General features: G+C 43.1%; 1 protein-coding gene across 2 annotated transcripts in view; it reads right to left on the reverse strand.

Annotated features, from left to right (window-relative positions):
- brf1b (BRF1 general transcription factor IIIB subunit b) overlaps positions 1–12,258 on the reverse strand; it is a 445,784-nt gene that overhangs the window by 338,984 nt on the left and 94,542 nt on the right. Inside the window, exon 3 of one of the 2 annotated variants that reach the window (XM_073039442.1) lies at positions 211–384. The exons of the other annotated variant lie outside the window; for it this stretch is intronic. Within the exon in view, the coding sequence (XP_072895543.1) occupies positions 211–384 (174 nt within the window). The remainder of the gene's footprint in view (positions 1–210; positions 385–12,258) is intronic. 2 annotated transcript variants of the gene reach the window in all.

Here is a 12,258-nt window from a genome sequence, read left to right on the forward strand (position 1 = left end):
TACAGCACTTACCCCATAACAACCTGTCATTTAACAGTCCGCACTGACCTGTCAGTAAGCACCTGTAGACCTCCACAAAACACAATGAAAGCAAAGCAACTTGAATAAAACACCACACGAACAATTTCTGCTTAAACAGAGACTGTTTAAACAATGCTCTGTATCACCATTAAATTACCCTTTTCGATCAGCACCATGTGTAAAGGATACGAGGAGTCCCCTCCGTCCGACAGACCAGATAGAGGCAGGCAGCGACCACATGGCTCATTTTCCGGCCCCGAGTCAGGCGCTTGTTGACGGCCATTTTGAAGAAGTTAAAAGCAGTGTCCAGGCAATGCTGGTTTAACTGGAGCTGGTTGCCCAGGTGGTGAATCTGTCGCCGACCTAGATTGGAAAAGAAAATGAGAACATGACTTAGGATGCATGCTAATCACATTTCATATATACATCAAACACCAGAAATTCTGCAGATGCTGGAAATCTGGAGTAACACATAAAATGCTGGAGGATCTCAGCAAGTCAGGCAGCATCTATGGAAATGAATAAACTGTTAACGTTTTGGGCGAGACTGGAAAGAGGGAAGACGCCAGAATAAAAAGGTGGGGGGAGGGGTAGAGTTAGCTAGAAGATGATAGGTGAAGCCAGGTGGGTAGGAAAGGTGAAGGGCTGGAGAGAAAGAAATCTGATAGGAGAGGAGAGTGGACCATAGGAGAAAGGGAAGGAGACCCGGGGAGGGAGGAAAAATTGATATTTATGCCATCAGGTTGGAGGCTACCAAAAAAGGGAATACAAGGTGTTGCTCCTCCACACTGAGGGTGGCCTCATCTTGGCACAACAGGCTGCCAAGAACCAACATGTCAAAACTGGAAAAGGAATCGGAATTAAAATGTCCTGCTTTTAGAGGATGGAGCAAAAGTGCTCAATGAAGGAGTCCCCCAATTTATGACAGGTATCATCAATGTAGAAAAGGCTACATCAGGAGCACCTGACACAATAGATGGTGAAGGTTTGGAACATGGACCATTCTACATAGCCACCAGAAAGCCAGACATAGCTAGGGCCCATGGCTACCCCTCCAGCCTGGAGAAAGTGGAGGATGAGGATCAATTCTGCCAGAAGGAGGAAGGTGGTGGTGGAGGGGAACTGGTTGTTTTTTTTTAATTGAGAAAGAAGCAGAGAACTTTATAGTCTTTTTGATGGTGGATAGAAGTGTATAGGGACTGGACATCCATGGTGAAAATGTGATCATTTTCAGGGTCCAGGGAATTGAAAGTTACTAAGGAGATCAAGAGCAAGGGAGGTGTTGTGGATGTAGGTGGGAAAGAATTGAACCAAGGATCGCTGTATGAGGACATGAGTTCAGTGGGACAGGAGCGGGCAAAAATAACTAGCCTACCTGCAGAGTCAAGTTTGTGGATCTTGGGTAGGAGGTAGAAGCGAGCAGTGTGCAGTAAGGGAACCTAGAGTTTGCTGGCAGTGGATGGGAGTTCTCCAGAGTTTAAGGTTAGTGATGACGTCGGAGACAGTTTTCTGATGGTCCAGAATAGGGTCCTCTTCAAGGAAGGGGTAGGTATGAGGTGTCTGAAAGTTGCAGTCTTGCCTCAGCAAAGAAGAGGTCAGCCTGCCACACTACAACAGCACCCCATTTATCCATGGCTTTGATGGCAAGGTTGGGATTGGTGCAGAGAAAGTGGAGAGCAGTGCTTTCACAGGGGGCAAGGTTTGAAAAGGACAGAGGAGTGCTGAAGTCCTCTCACATACATAAATCACATGCATAGCAAGGAAACAGGCCATCTAGCCCAAGCTGGCGCATAATCAAAGCCCAATCATGTTTATTGTTATATGCAGAAATACCTGTGTGCACAGGTGCAATGAAACACTTGCTGCAGCATCACAGCCACATAACATCAGATAAACAGCATTCACAAGAAAACCATTAAACATAAATTATACACTTTTTTTTACAAAACACTATAAGAACAAAAAAAACTAAGTCCATTTCAATACATCGTAGTCAGTGTTCATCACGTTGTTAAACTGGAATGATTATTGTTGTGCCAGTTGGTTCAAGAATTAAATGTTTAAAGGGAAGTAGCAGTCCCTGAACCTTGTGGTGTGGGACTTCAGGCTCCTGTACCTCCTGCCCGATGGTAGCTGAGAGAAGATGGCATGGATCAGATGGTGGAGATCTTTGATGATAGATGTTGCCTTGGTGGGACGGGGCGGGATGTGCCCATGATATATTGGACTGAGCTCACGACTCTCTGAAGCTTCTTGTACTTCCTGTGCAATTGACTTGCTGTACTAGGCCATGAGGCAACCAGTCAGGACACTTTCAACAGAACATCTATATAAATCTGTTAGAGTGCTGGAGTGTTGTTTTGTGGCTGTTTGTATTGTTGTGCTGAACATTGTGGCCATGCTTTGTTGATGCCAGAAATATGTGACGACATACGTGGGCGGCTCCCAACATACCCTTAGGTTGTGTTGGTTGCTATTACGAACACATTTCACTGTACATTTCGATGTACGTTTAATAAATAAATGAATTTGGATGGTGGTGGTTGAAGTGGAGGGGGGTACAAGAAAAGGAAATCATAGTCACCAAGTTCACAAACCACGGGGACATTATCCTATGCAATCTGAGCCACAGGCTTAATCAATTCAAAAATGAAAGCTATCATAGCAACATTAGTGTTGCAGCAGTGGGCCCTCAAATACAACATCATCAATTTAGCAAGTGAACATCGCTGCCTGGCTCCAGGCCAGGCACTGTATGCATGTATAATTAAAAGAGATGATCCCATGGGCTCGCAAGTCTGGAGCAGGATGAGTCAGTGAAGAGTGGCGGTGGGGGAGTGGAGGGCAGGAGAACTGAAAGAAAAAACAAAAGACATTACTGTCTTGCAGGTCCCAGACAAAAGCAGTACAGAGTCCAGATTGTGAGTGTTAAGTAAGACAGAGGATGAGTGTGCTTGAGAATGTCCTACAGACACACAGACGATGAGACACTTGTCCTGGGAGTCAGAGATGAGCAGTGCGGATGACAAATGCGTGGGCAGTTTTTGTTCAGGACCTCAAGGAAGTTTCCCTAACAACACCTGCTGGCAATGAGGGAAATGGGCGACTGAGCACTGAACCCAGACTGACGTCCCATCCTGGCTTTGGCTGACTCATTAATAGGAATGACTCATGCCTCTTGAGACAGGCACACTGGAAACCTTTCATGCATTATTGTCAGCATGACTGAATGGGAGTGGGAGACAAGCAGCTCGTCTAAGTTCTGTCCCTTCCATCAACTCCACTCTCCTTGCAAGCATGCAAATGGTGGAGGATTTAAGGGACACAGACACACATCAAAGACAAACCCCACCATTTCCACATGTGTGTGTGTGTGAGAGAGAAAGGGGCTTGCTTTGCTGTTGCTGCTTGTGTTGTTCTGCTGAACATGGTGGGCATGCTATTTTGGCGCTGGAATGTGCGCCGACTGTAGTTATGTTCAACATTCCAAGCCACTTGTGGGCTGCCCCCAGCGCACCCTTGGGTGTTGGTTGTTAATGCCAGCAAGCCATTTTGCTGTATTTTTCGATGCACATGAGATAAATAAATCTGTGTCTAATCTGAACTTATTTCCACCAACGTGGAAAGCAGACTCTGCCTCAGCTCAGCTCATGCAGCACTCCGGCACTGAACCAGCCTGAGCAGTATGAATAGGCGTGTAAGTGGGCAGCAAACACAGGGTTCACGTTTCACAGCGTTCACCCACTGAGTCGAGTACTACTCAAGAGCCAGCAACTACAGTGGGCAGTGTAAGGGGGAAAGTTGCAATGCGTCAGCTGGAGTTAGGAATCTTATACAGGAATCTAACCACAGAATTCATCATTGCTCATGATCAAAAATTTACAGGTAGATGGAGAGACTGCATTTCTACCTGTTAATTAGTAAGAAGCAGAAATCAAAACCAGAGCAAAAATGACCAAGTTAGAGACAATTTTTCCACAGTTACAGATGTGTAAATAGAATGTCTAAACATTTCAAAATTAAGAAATGCAATGGTAAAGTAGAAAACAATAACACAAGCGTCACCAGAAACAGCAACATACATCAGTAACACACTCTGACCTTTGCCAAAGTGGTGAAGCTCAGTTCAGCAAGCAGAACAATAATTTTCATTTTGAGAGTTTCAGAAGAGTAAGAATATCCCACTCAAAGGAGTATTATAGGATGCATTTGGAAATTGAGCCACAGGGTTGTGTTAGCAGAGCTAATCTGAAATCAGACTAGCTAACAGACTCCATGAATTTCATTGAAAGGGCTTGGGATGAGAGTAGGTGGAATTCAGGAGACTGGGACATCAGCAGAAAAATGCATAGTAATAAATAACGGGATGCATAAAAAACCACAATTCCAGGTTTCAGACAACTTTCGTGGAAGAGCAGCAAACCATGGAGAGAGTAGAATTCAATACTTAAAGCAGAGCATTATTACTTAAACACCAGATTCTGCAGACGCTGGATATCCACAGCAACACACAAAAAATGCTGGAGGAACTCAGCAAGTCAGACAGTATCCATGAAGAAGAAGAATAGCCCTTAACTCAGCAGTGGAGTTATCGGGGCACCGTCTTTTGACAGTGTTTTCGTAGCAAGCTATTCTTGTTTTATGAGGCCGAGTTGCTAGCTCAACCCGACTTGGATTCGAACTCAGGAACCTTCGCTCCGGAGTCTGGCGCTGATATTATTGCACCACCAAGCGGGACACACAGTATCCATCGAGGGGAATAAACAGCCAACATTTCAGGCCAAGACCCTTCATCAGGACTAGAAAGGAAGGAGGAAACTAGAATAAGGTGGCTTTTGGGGGGGGGGGGGAGAGAAGGAAAACAAACTGGCAGGTGACAGGCAAGTCCAGCTGAAGAGTAAAGTGGGTGGGTGGGGAGGAGGGGGGGGATGATGAGAGAAACTGGGAGGTGATAAGTGGAAAAGATAAAGAGCTGAAGAAGGAATCTTATAGGAGAGGACAGTGGACCATGGAAGCAAGGAAAGGTGAAGGGGAACCAGAGAGAAGTGATGAATGGGTGAGAAGTAGAGAGGGGTGAGAGATGGAGGAAATGGGAAATAGGAAGAGAGAGCAAGGGGATGGAGAGAAATTACAGGAAGTTAGAGAATCTAGGGTAGAACCATACACAGAGTGGTGATGGTTGAACAGGATTTAGGGTGAAGAATTTTAAATGACCTAAAGTTTAAAAAGAGAACATGAAGTTCCGGCAGGAGTACTCAAAATTCAAAGTAAATTTATTTTTATCAAAGTATGCATATGTTATCATCTACTAGCCTGAGATTTAATTTATTGCAGGAATTTACGGGCAAAAGGAAATACAATAGAATATGACAAAGCCACACATACTGATAAACAAAAACTGATAAATATCAATGTGCAGAAGACAAACTGTGCAAATAAAAACAATATCGAGAACCTGAGTTGTAAACAGTCCCTGAAATTGAGTATGTAGATCATAGAATCAGGTTACAGTCGTGGAGAGTGAAGTTATCTGCATGGGTTCAAAAGCTGGCAACTAATATTGAAGAAAATACAAAAAAATCCACTATTTTTGTGGACAGTCAGAAGCTTTTCCCAGGGCTGAAATGGCTAGCATGAGAGGGCATAGTTTTAAGATGCTTGGAAGTAGGTAGAGAGGAGATATCAGGGGTAAGATTTTTTTTATGCAGGGAGAGGTGAGTGCGTGGAATGGGCTGCCAGCGATGGTGATAGAGGCGGATACGATAGGGTCTTTTAAGAGACTCCTGGACAGGTATATGGATCTCAGAAAAATAGAGGGCTATGGGTAACCCTAGGCAATTTCTCAGGTAAGGACATGTTCAGCACAGCTTTGTGGGCTGAAGGGCCTGTATTATGTTGTAGGTTTTTCTATGTTTCTAATGTACAGGGATGTGGACAGTCAATTATTCAAGTTGTGACCCTTCATCTGGGCTGAAAGAGCAAAGGAGAATGGGAAAGGCAAGAGTCTTTACTTGATTTGGTATTGGGAAATGAACCTGGTCAGGTGTCAGATCTCTCAGTTGGAGACCATTTTGGAGATAGTCATAATAACTCTTATTTCCTTTACAACAGCACTGGAGAGAGATAGGAACAGACAAGTTAGAAAAGCTTTTAATTGGAGTAAGGGGAATTACGAGGCTATCAGGCAGGAAATTGGAGGCTTAAATTGGAAACAGATGTTCTCAGGGAAAAGTACAGAAGAAATGTGGCAAATATTCAGGAGATATTTGTGTGGAGTTCTGTATACGTACGTTCCAATGAGACAGGTAAGTTATGGTAGGATACAGGAAACGTGGTGTACAAAAGCTGTAATAAATCTAGTCAAGAAGAAAAGCTTACAAAAGATTCAGAGAGCTAGGTACTGTTCGAGATCTAGAAGATTATAAGGCTACTAGGAAGGAGCTTAAGAAGGAAATTAGGAGAGCCAAAAGGGGCCATGAGAAGGCCTTGGTGGGCAGAATTAAGGAAAACCCCAAGGCATTCTACAAGTATGTGAAGAGCAAGAGGATAAGACGTGAAAGAACAGGACCTATCAAATGTGACAGTGGGAAAGTGCATATGGAACCGGAGGAAATAGCAGAGGTACTTAATGAATACTTTACTTCAGTATTCACTATGGAAAAGGATCTTAGAGATTGTAGCGATGACTTGCAGCAGACTAAAAAGCTTGAGCATGTAGATATTAAGAAAGAAGATGTGCTGGAGCTTTCGGAAAGCATCAAGTTGGATAAGTCGCCGGGACCAGATATGATGTGCCCCAGGCTACTGTGGGAGGCGATTGATGAGCCTCTGGCCATGATCTTTGCATCATAAATGGGTACGGGAGAGGTTCCAGAGGACTGGAGGGTTGCGGACGTTGTTCCTTTATTCAAGAAAGGGAATAGAGATAGCCGAGGAAATTATAGACCAGTAAGTCTTACTTCAGTGGTTGGTAAGTTGATGGAGAAGATCCTGAGAGGCAGGATTTATGTACATCTGGAGAGGTATAATATGATTAGGAGCAGTCAGCATGGCTTTGTAAAGGACAGGTCGTGCCTTACGAGCCTGATTGAATTTTTTGAGGATGTGACTAAACACATTGATGAAGGAAGAGCAGTAGATGTAGTGTATATGGATTTCAGCAAGGCATTTGATAAGGTACCTCATGCAAGGGTTAATGAGAAAGTAAGGAGGCATGGGATCCAAGAGGACATTGCTTTGTGGATCCAGAACTGGCTTGCCCACAGAAGGCAAAGAGTGGTTGTAGATGGGTCATATTCTGCATGGAGGTCAGTCACCAGTGGAGTGCCTCAGGGATCTGTTCTGAGACCCTTACTCTTCGTGATTTTTATAAATGACCTGGATGAGGAAGTGGAGGGATGGGTTAGTAAGTTTGCTGATGACACAAAGGTTGGAGGTGTTGTGGATAGTGTGGAGGGCTGTCAGAGGTTACAGCGGGACATTGATAGGGTGTAAAACTGGGCTGAGAAGTGGCAGATAGAGTTCAACCCAGATAAGTGTGGTGTTTCATTTTAGTAGGTCAAATATGATGGCAGAATATAGTATTAATGGTAAGACTCTTGGCATTGTGGAGGACCAAAGGGACCTTAGGGTCTGAGTCCATAGGATGCTCAAAGTAGCTGAGCAGGTTAACTCTGTGGTTAAGAAGGTGTATGGTGTATTGGCCTTCATCAATTGTGGAATTGAATTTAGGAGCTGAGAGGTAATGTTGCAGTTATATAGGACCCTGGTCAGACCCCACTTGGAGTACTGTGCTCAGTTCTGGTAGCCTCACTATTGGAAGGATGTGGAAGCGATAGGAAGGGTGCAGAGATTTACAAGGATGTTGCCTGGATTGGAGAGCGTGGCTTATGAGAATAGGTTGAGTGAACTCAGCCTTTTCTCCTTGGAGCGATGGAGGATGAGAGGTGACCTGATAGAGGTGTACAAGATGATGAGAGACATTGATCGTGTGGATAGTCAGAGGCTTTTTCCCAGGGCTGAAATGGTTACCACAAGAGGACACAGATTTAAGGTGCTGGGGAGTAGGCACAAAGGAGATGTCAGCGGTAAGTTTTTTACTCAGAGAGTGGTGAGTGTGTGGAATGGGCTGCCGGCAACAGTGGTAGAGGCGGAATAGATGGGGTCTTTTAAGAGACTTTTAGATAGGTACATGGAACTTAGTAAAATAGAGGGCTATAGGTAAGCCTAGTAATTTCTAAGGTAGGGACATGCTTGGCACAACTTTGTGGGCCGAAGGGCCCGGACTGGGCTGTAGGTTTCCTATGTTTCTATGTTTTTATTGGCAGTTCACACTTCACTAACGTGCTGTCTGTACTCAAGTGACGTGGAAAGATCCAATCCTCCTCACTGCATTTAGATTCAGATCCAGGTATTTATCGAAACATACAGTGAAATGCATAGTTTGTGTTAACAACCAACACAAGGATGTGCTGGGGGTAGCCTGCAAATGTCACCACACATTCCAGTGTCAACATAACATGCCTACAATGTTTAGCAGAACAACACAAGCAACAACACAACCAGAAACAAAACAGCCTCCAGTCCCTGGCCACATCCAGACTGGCCAACTTCAGTCTTCAACTTTTCATATCGATCCCAGGATTCTAATTCCGGGACTTGCTGACGGTGGGGGGGCAGGTCATCTCTGGACCAGACTGTGATATCAGGGGCTCCAATTTCCAGATGTGCCAATCCATGTAGAGTTTCCAAAATTAACACAATCAGACTGGTGCCTACATCGCTCTACGTCGTCATCTCCCTGACTCAGAACATACAAAGGGTTTTACGACCTCAGTGACGTTCATTTCTCACATAAGGTTCTCACTTCAAAATTTACTGAGGAGAAAATCCAAGACTTTTTGAAGCCTTCACATCTTGGGAATAGTTTGTGTGTATTGCTCTTTGAAGAGGAACCAATACACCAAGTAACTACCTCTAGACACGGAGGGGCACCATGGAATGCTTTTGAAGTTAGAACTAAAGCCCAGATATAAACTGGGTGGAACTAAAAGTAAAGCTTCTTTGTTGTTTATAATATGAAATTTGTTTTGCAGCAGCAGTACAGTGCAAAGATAAAGATTACTATAAATTACAAAATAATAGTGCAAACAAATCCAATAACGAGGTAGTTCATAAACCATTCTGAAATCTGACGGCCGTGAGAAAGAAGCTTCTTTTTAATTTAGCAATACAACATGGTAACAGGCCCTTCTAGCTTAACAAGCCCACATCACCCAATTACACCCACGTGACCAATGCACCTAACCCATGTGTGCCTGGAAGAAACCAAAGCACCGGATGAAACCAGCGCAGTCACAGGGAGAACATACAAATTCCTTCAGACAGCAGCAGAATGGAATCTGGGTTGCTTGTGTTTTAATAGTTTTACACTAGTTGCTACACTACCCTGGCTGCTCCTAAATCGCTGACAGTGGCTCTTCAAGCTCATGTAGCACCACCCTGGTGGCAGTAATGAAAAGAGGTAATGTCCCAGATGGTGAGGGTCCTGAGTGATGGATGCTGACTTGATAGAGGTAAACAAAATCATGAGCGGTATAAATAGGGTAAATGCAAGCAGATATTTTTTCCCCCACCGTGGTTAGGTGAGACTCGAACTAGAGGCCATAGGTTAAAGACAAAAGATGAAATGTTTAAGGGGAACCCTTTCACTCACAGGTTGGTGCAAGTGTGGAATGAGCTGCCAGAAAGGTGGCGTCCATTAAGGACCCCCATCACCCAGGACATGCTCTCTTCTCATTTTACCGTCAGGGAAAGAGATACAGAAGCCTGAAGACACACACTCAATGATTCAGGAACAGCTTCTTCCCCTCTGCCATCTGATTCCTAAATGGACATTGGACCCATGAACATTACCTAACATTTTCTAATATATTACTTCTGTATTTGTACTGTTTTTAATTATTTACTACATATACTTACTGAAATTGATTTAATTATTTTCTTACAATATTATCATGTATTGCATGGTACTGCTGCCGCTAAGTTAACAAATTTCATGACATATGGTGGTGATACTAAACCCGATTCTGATTTGATTGAAACAGTTAAGAGAAGTTTGGATTAATACATGAATGGGTAGGGTATGGTACAAATGTGGGTCGATAGGACTAGACAGAATAACAGTTTGGCAAAGAAGAGATGGGCCAAAGGGCCTGTTTCTGTGCTGTATTTCTCTATGATTCTATGCATTTTACCTGAAATTGCTGAATTCTAAATAGTATACAATTCCACTCTGTGTTGCCTTCCAGTCACTGTAGCCAGAGATATACACGCAAGGTCAACTACCGGCACAGCTACCGTTAACCTCAGTAGATTCAAAGCCAAGGCTTGCAAGCAAACAGCCAGCTGGGTAAAAGTAACTGTAGGATGGGGAGCAGATGCTTGTGGAACTACGCCTTAAGCAAGCAATCGCTTCTTCCAGAAGAGAAATGAAGATTAGTGTGAAAAAAAATGATGTAAAACAAAACTCTCAGCTTAAAGCTATGATGTTTAATTCATGGGCTTAACAGAGAGCTCTGCAGTAACTAGGTCACACCAGCTTACTGATTTCTGCTGTCGAATATTTCCCTTCACTGCTCCCCACCTTTATTTGCTGTCTGCTTGGAACAATTCAAGTATACACCACCTAGAACCAGGCCCTGGTGCTCCAGGCACTGGGCAAATGTCAAAGATACATCGCCCACAAATCACTTTCAAGAACTCTTTACAACTCATCTTCTCAGTATCATATTTTTTATTTGCACAGTTTGTCTTCTTTTGTACATTGGTTGTTTGTCAGTTTTTGTCTGTTTAAATATAGTTTTTCATAAATTCTATTGTGCTTTTTTGTAAATCCCTGCAATAAAATGAATCTCAAGGCAGTATATGGTAGCATGCATGCACTTAAGGACAATTTAAACAACAAAAAAAAATCAAGCCATCTTAATAGCATCTTCCCCCAGGCAGTTAATCCAATAAAACACAAGATATTGGAGCAGAATTAGGCCAATCAGCCCATCATGCCACTGCACTGCAAACACTTTAAACCAAATTTTATAATGCTGTTTACTTTGTAACTACATGCTGGTGTTTATGTGCGAATGCACATTTTATTCCCTATCTATACCTCAACCTCAATTTATTTTTGTTTAATTCTTTATAATTATTGAATGTTGCTGTTTTTGTTGCATGTTAACATAAGAACGTAAGAAATAGGAGCAGGAGTAGGCCATCCTGCCCATCGAGCCTGCCCCACCATTCAATAAGATCATGGCTGATCTGTCCGTAAACTCAGCTCCATCTACCTGCCTTTTCCTCATAACCATTAATTCCCCTACTATGTAAAAATCTATCTAACTGTATCTTAAATATATTTAGTGAAGAAGCCTCAACTGCTTTATTGGACAGAGTTCCACAGATTCAGCACTCTCTGGGAAAAACAGTTTCTTCTCATTTCCGTCCTAAATCTTCTTCTCAGAATCTTGAGGCAATGTCTACTAGTTCTAGTCTCATCTACCGATGGAAACAACTTTCCTACTTCTATCTTATCTATCCCTTTGTATCAAAGCCTCAGCCATTTCCTTATCACCCAATATTAATTCCCCCTTCTCATCTTCCAAGGGACCTACATTGACTTTAGCCTTTAGCATGCAAGTGGATATGGTAAATAAAGTTGGTCTTTGATCCTTTGATAATAAATTTATTGTGAACTTATAACTTTTGAGTAGAAGCTTGTGGAAAAAACTACTTAGTGGCTGGAAAGTACTTAGTTATCTGTAACACTAACTGCTACACACAAAAAGTAATTCTCTTCCTGGCATTTACTCAATGATTCCAACTATTGGACCCTGACTACTTTGCTTTGGATTGATTTCAATAGAATTAAAAGATAAATAGCCATCATCTGAGTGTACATAGTCAAGGAGGTGATCTTGGGGCTTTAGCTTTTTGAGGTTTCCGTGAAGACAGCCTTCAGTCGAAGAAAGCAAAGGAAAGAAAAGCTGAAGTTTCTTCCTTTATATCTGTTCAGCTAAGACAGTAGAGATGCCAGGCAGGATGGCTGAATACTCCTCTTGCAGGATGTGCGAAGGTAGGGAGACCTCCAGTGTCGCTGATAACTACAACTGCAAGAAATGTATCCAGCTGCAGTTTCTAACAAACCACGTTAAGGAGTTGAAGCTGGAACTCAATAAACTC

Source organism: Hemitrygon akajei, chromosome 3 (genome assembly GCF_048418815.1).
Source record: "Hemitrygon akajei chromosome 3, sHemAka1.3, whole genome shotgun sequence".
NCBI lineage: Eukaryota > Metazoa > Chordata > Chondrichthyes > Myliobatiformes > Dasyatidae > Hemitrygon > Hemitrygon akajei.